Here is a 4,951-nt window from a genome sequence, read left to right on the forward strand (position 1 = left end):
TAAGAGCATTGCCTGTTCTTCCAAAGGTCCTGAGTTCAATTCCCAGCAACCACATGGTGGCTCACAACCATCTGTAAAGATGTCTGGTGCCCTATTCTGGCCTGCAGACATACACACAGACAGAATATTGTGTGCATAGTAAGTAAATAAATATTTAAAAAAAAGATTTGACTACAAAAAGGAGCATTTTTCTGGGAGGTCCAAAGGGATCTGTCCTTGACAATCCAATCAGCAGAGGATAGTGTTCAGCAGTCGGCAGACAGAACTGTTTCAAGCCTACAGCTGCCTAGATTAGCCTCCATCCTGGGCTGCAGTACCACCACCCTCTTCGTGGCTTTGATGCTGGAGGAACTCAGCACCAACCTCCACAGCTGGACCAACTTCAGCAAGGTCTCACTCTGTATCCCTGCCTGCCTCAAATCACTCACACTCTGCAGATTAGGCTGGCCTGCGCATGTGAGTGCTGGAACTGTGGGCAAGCATCGCCATTCTGGCTACTTTTAAGTTTTTGATGCTGAGGATCTCACCCAGAACCTCAAACACAGCAAGTATGCACCTACTTAATTGCAAGTTCACACTGTTTAATTTTAAATAATAACTATATTTGGCAACCTGTCAGTAAAGCTCCTGAAAAAGTTATTTTTTTCCACGTTCAGTAAGACACATGTAAGGGTGTGGACTTCTCTGAGAGTTGTACTCAAGCAATAGCTGAGACATGTAATATTTTGGTGGCTCTCAAGTCATAACTTTAGGAGTTATAACTCCTAAGTAGTTGTGGGTTTGTTTTTCTGTATTTTCTGTATCATGTACCACAATCTCTTCTCCATACTGTTAAGAGTGCTTTGCCTACGGTTAGGTCATTGAATCAAGGTGAGATGAGGGGATGCTAAAGGTCATAGGGGTAAGGCTGTTAGTAGGCACTAGACTAAGAGCCACTCCAGGACTCTGGGTAAGTGTCAAAAGAGCCTCCAGCCAGGACTTTACCTTGGAGAGATTAGCACTTCTTGCAACAGATAAGTCTGAGCGATAAAACAATTAAGATAGAAAACAACTATCAAAAAAAAATCTAGCCAAGCTTATAAACAAAACAAGCTACGAAACTAAACAACTACTTAGATCGTTCTATCAATTTATACGCAGAAAATAAGTGTGATCGTCAGAGAATCAGATAGGAGCAACCAGGATGTTGTCAGGTCCTGGCTACACGGAAATGCTAATCAGCAAGTCATGGAAGCTCCTTTCATCATTTTCTATCTGCCCTCCAAATGGAGGAACAGGTAAGGATTAACCTCCTGACGATACAAACCGCTGGGTCCCATTGTTTATTGGGCAAAGATATTTCCGGTTAAAGCAAGGGTGAAAATGTGACAGTTTTAGCACAAACCCAGTAATTCAGGGTTTTTGCAACCGTAGAATAAAACCTATTTGCAAGTCGCTATATATAAATTATTTTCCATTCGGCGCCCAAAAGGGAGATATAAAATCCTCCCAGAATGCTCCGCTCGCACACGGCAAACTAGAAGCTCTGTGTGCTGTACTTATTTACATATCTCCGCCCACTTACTTCCGACTATCGTGTACCGTAAAAATCCAAATAGAAGGATCGCCTACTAGCTTACGTACAGGAAGGCTAGGGAAAAAGTTTTTACACCAGCTCCTTGGCCCACCCAGTTGTCTTCTGAAAAATAGTATCAGACTAGCTCTTACTAAAAAATGTATTTTATTACAAGGCTCTAATAAAATTATAAGCCAAGATTTGAGAGATCTTATCCCAACACTGCCATCCTCTGCTTAGAAGCAGTGAGCGGGCCATAAGAGTAGGAAGAGAAAAAAACTGAAGCCTGTCTTTCTTCTTCCCCCACCGAGAGAAAGCTCATCACTTTTCCAGCCTTGGTTCCTACGTCCAGGTCGTGATCAGAAAGGTTTCTTTTTCAGCCCAAAGACAGCGATGAATAAAGCTGTTTCCGTGAGAGCGGGGATGAGGCTGTGAAAAAGAGGGCATGGGTTCAGGGCCCCTTCCAACACAAACACCCAAACCTCCAAACACTATACGGGACTGTGTTTCGGGATGCATATGACACTACAAAACACTAGTAATTTCACAGGTGCACGAACGATCTAGGAGGGGAAAATCTTCAGATTTAGGCTAGACTTTCCACCCCGACCCCTGTTCTAGAATATTGGGTGCTACGGCACCTGCAGAAGGCAAAAATGTACCAGTATGTGGTACATTCCCATCGCTCGAATATGAAGAAAGATAGGGCCACAGATGCGCTGCAGTGGGCTGCAATGGCTTAAAAACACAGCAGAGTCAAGGAAAGTAACAGAGTGACGGGCCCCATCTGGACCTGGGTTCATCTCCTATTCCCTCCCCATAAAGCAAGTGCCCGAGTGGGCAGTCATGCATTCTGAATGTGTGGACAAAGATGCTTTAAAAGACCAGAGCTCAGACTAGAGGTGGTGGTACACAGCTTTAATCCCCAGCACTAGGGAGGCCAAGGCAGGTGGATCTCTGAGTTCAAGGCCAACCTAGACTACAAAGCTAATTCTAGGACAACCAAGTTATGCAAGGAAACCTTGTCTCAAAACACCAAAAAAAAAAGGGGGGAGGGGACCCCTTTCTACATATCTAGGGCAACCCTGCACACTTCTGGGGGAGGTTAATGTTACATACACCCTAGGCCACACATGAATACCTACAGGCCTGATAAACTGCAGGAATCTCTCCAGTGCCTGATCCTCCTTGTCCACAGTTCAGTCAAGAGCCGCGACCATTGCCTTCCTTCTCTTCTCCTCATCCTTTCTTTCTTTCGTTCCCTTCCTCCCCTCCCCTCCCTTCTTCCCTTCTTCTTCTCCTTCTTCTTTCTTTTCTTTTTTTGAAACAAGGTTTCTCTGTGTAGCTCCGGCTGTCCTGGCACTCGTTCTGTAGACCACACTGACCTCGAACTCAGAGATTCGCCTGCTCCTGCCTCCCTGGTGCTGGGATTAAAGGCCTGTGGCACCACATTCTGCCATCAAGAACCTTCTTTTGTGCTTCATTGTCTTAGTTCCTTCTGAGTTCTCGTATTGCTTTGTATTTTACATACTCTGCAACTAGTGCTTAACACACTGATTCACAGATGTGTATCTCCCTCCCCCTCGAATGGGAGAAAATGGCTTATGACAGGGATGAACAAATGTTTGAAGACTAGTAATTCCCCATACTGTCTAAGACCTCTCACCTAGAGAGATTCGGTTTGCCCCCTGAGCAGAGACTTCTACCCAAAAGGTCTAAAGAGGTGGAAAGAGTGGGGCGCTGGGCAGGCAGAAAGGATACAGAGGAGGCTCTGGGTGCTATTGAACATGGAAACTCCTGAGAGGAAGCCGGCCAGCTCCACCGCAAAGAAGCCCAAGGTGAGACAGAGAGCTACCACCAATCTGCAGAAAGGGAAGGGGTTGGATCAGAGCTTCTGAGCGTCTTTGAAGACCCCTGCATTCTCATCCCGTCCCAAGCGCTCACTGGACGTCCTGCTTCTCATATTCCTCGGGGGTGAACTTGAGAGGCAGGCAAGCCTGGATGTTGCTTTCCTGGTGAACCGGGCAAAAAGGAAGAAAAGTCAAAGGAGGGACGGGGTTGCGGGGACCGGCCGCAACGGACTGGGTAAGGCCCGGAGGAGGAGTGGCCTGATCTGAGCTGGGTCCACTCCAAGATGAGAACGACTGGGCACGCGCGCGTCCAGTCCGTGTCTTACCCGGGACCAGAATAAAGTGATGACAACCACCAGATGAGCCAAGAGCGTCAGGAACCGAGAGGGCACGAGCCCGGAGATCCGACCCATAGCCTCGGGGACCCAGAAAGGGGGTCGTGGAAGTCTGAGATAGGTCACGCCTCAAGTCTCCCGCACAAAGCAGGCCAGACCTCTCTGTTTAAGCCTCCTTCCCGCGCGCTCAGGCGCCGCCCAGTTGCCATGGTAACTGCGTCCGCAGGCGCCACGCTGCTGTTTCCGGAAGTCTCGCGATAGCGCCGCGCCCCGGGCCGAAGTCGGAAGGTCGGGTCTCGTGGCAGGCGGTGAGCGGTTGAGTGGAACCCTCCCCGGGGGCGCACCGGGAACCGCCAAGTCCTCTCTTCTCCTCTGGACACGAGGGGAGAGGAGGGTGTGCGGAGCTGGTCCCTCAGTCGCAGTCATGTCACCGAACCCCTGGTTGTCAGAGAACCCCCCCCCCACCAGATCAAACTTTTACCCCTCAAAGAATGACTCTCATTTCTCCCCCAGAAAACGTGTTTCAGTTTAATGAGAGATTTGCCGAGGGCAGAAACGATTAGAATAGGATTTGGGTGAGGTGAGTGCTTCGGGAACCGAGGGGGTTAAATCAGAAACGGTGAGGAGTGGAGGGATGAATTGGAATAGCGTTGAGTCCTTTGGGAGGCTTAACCCAGGCTGGGATGCTGGGCCAGCATCCCTTTTCACTCTCTTGAGATGTCAGGTGTCCGACATCGCTCAGTTACAGACCAAGACCTTGTTACTAGGGCGACCTGACTGATCTGGGGCTTCCAATGAAATCCCTGCTGATTGGAACGTCCTCACCACCTTCCCCGATTCACAATCAATTCCATTGATTACGGACCTCCCAGCCAATTGGCAGTTCTCTTCTCTCCATTCCTTTCCTTGTGCCTTTAAACGAGTCGAAAAGACAAGGCTCAGAGGTATTTCTGACTCAATTCACTCAACTAATCTTTCTAGGCGGCTCCCAAATGCCAGCTCTGAGAGTATGTTGATATATAAACTAAAGCCTCTCCCCCCTCGCAGTTTTATAGTTTAGGGAGGGAGATCGGTAGCAAACATTTAAAAAGTAATAATAAAAAGCCCTACACGGTACTATAAATAAAAAGGGCAACGCAAATAATATCAAAGGAGAATTTGAAAACAGATAATTCTTTCTTTCTTTCTTTTTTTTTTTTTTTTTTTTTTTT

General features: G+C 47.7%; 1 protein-coding gene and 1 non-coding gene across 3 annotated transcripts; both read right to left on the minus strand.

Annotated features, from left to right (window-relative positions):
• Window positions 1-1,163: 1,163 nt before the first annotated feature.
• On the minus strand, window positions 1,164-1,299 carry LOC113456364. Its single transcript, XR_003377187.1, has one exon. It is a non-coding gene; the product is annotated as a U8 small nucleolar RNA (small nucleolar RNA).
• Tmem107 (transmembrane protein 107) lies at window positions 1,291-3,931 on the minus strand. Of its 2 annotated transcripts, none has more exons than XM_026780653.1 (5): window positions 3,732-3,931; window positions 3,500-3,567; window positions 3,317-3,417; window positions 2,218-2,293; window positions 1,291-1,984 (listed from the first exon to the last, which is right to left on the minus strand). In XM_026780653.1, exons 1-5 carry the CDS (start codon window positions 3,816-3,818, stop codon window positions 1,915-1,917), a joined length of 402 nt encoding a protein of 133 aa, XP_026636454.1. In that variant the 5' UTR covers window positions 3,819-3,931; the 3' UTR covers window positions 1,291-1,914. The 2 variants fall into 2 exon arrangements, with proteins under 2 accessions (XP_026636454.1, XP_005349861.1); XM_005349804.2 differs by having other exon boundaries at window positions 1,292-1,984; window positions 2,197-2,293.
• Window positions 3,932-4,951: the final 1,020 nt, after the last annotated feature.

The sequence above is a fragment of the Microtus ochrogaster genome, chromosome 7, assembly GCF_000317375.1.
Source record: "Microtus ochrogaster isolate Prairie Vole_2 chromosome 7, MicOch1.0, whole genome shotgun sequence".
NCBI classification, from domain to species: Eukaryota; Metazoa; Chordata; class Mammalia; order Rodentia; family Cricetidae; genus Microtus; species Microtus ochrogaster.

Bases quoted from the DNA above. Each gene is read 5' to 3' on its own strand.
- Tmem107 (XM_005349804.2), bottom strand. From the start codon at position 3,818: ATGGGTCGGATCTCCGGGCTCGTGCCCTCTCGGTTCCTGACGCTCTTG. The intron at 2,294-3,316 runs GTATCCTTTCTG...TGTGTTTTTAAG, and splicing joins TAGCACCCAGAGCCTCCTCT to CCATTGCAGCCCACTGCAGC. The intron at 1,985-2,196 runs GTGCCGTAGCAC...TCTTTTTCACAG, and splicing joins TACATTTTTGCCTTCTGCAG to CCTCATCCCCGCTCTCACGG.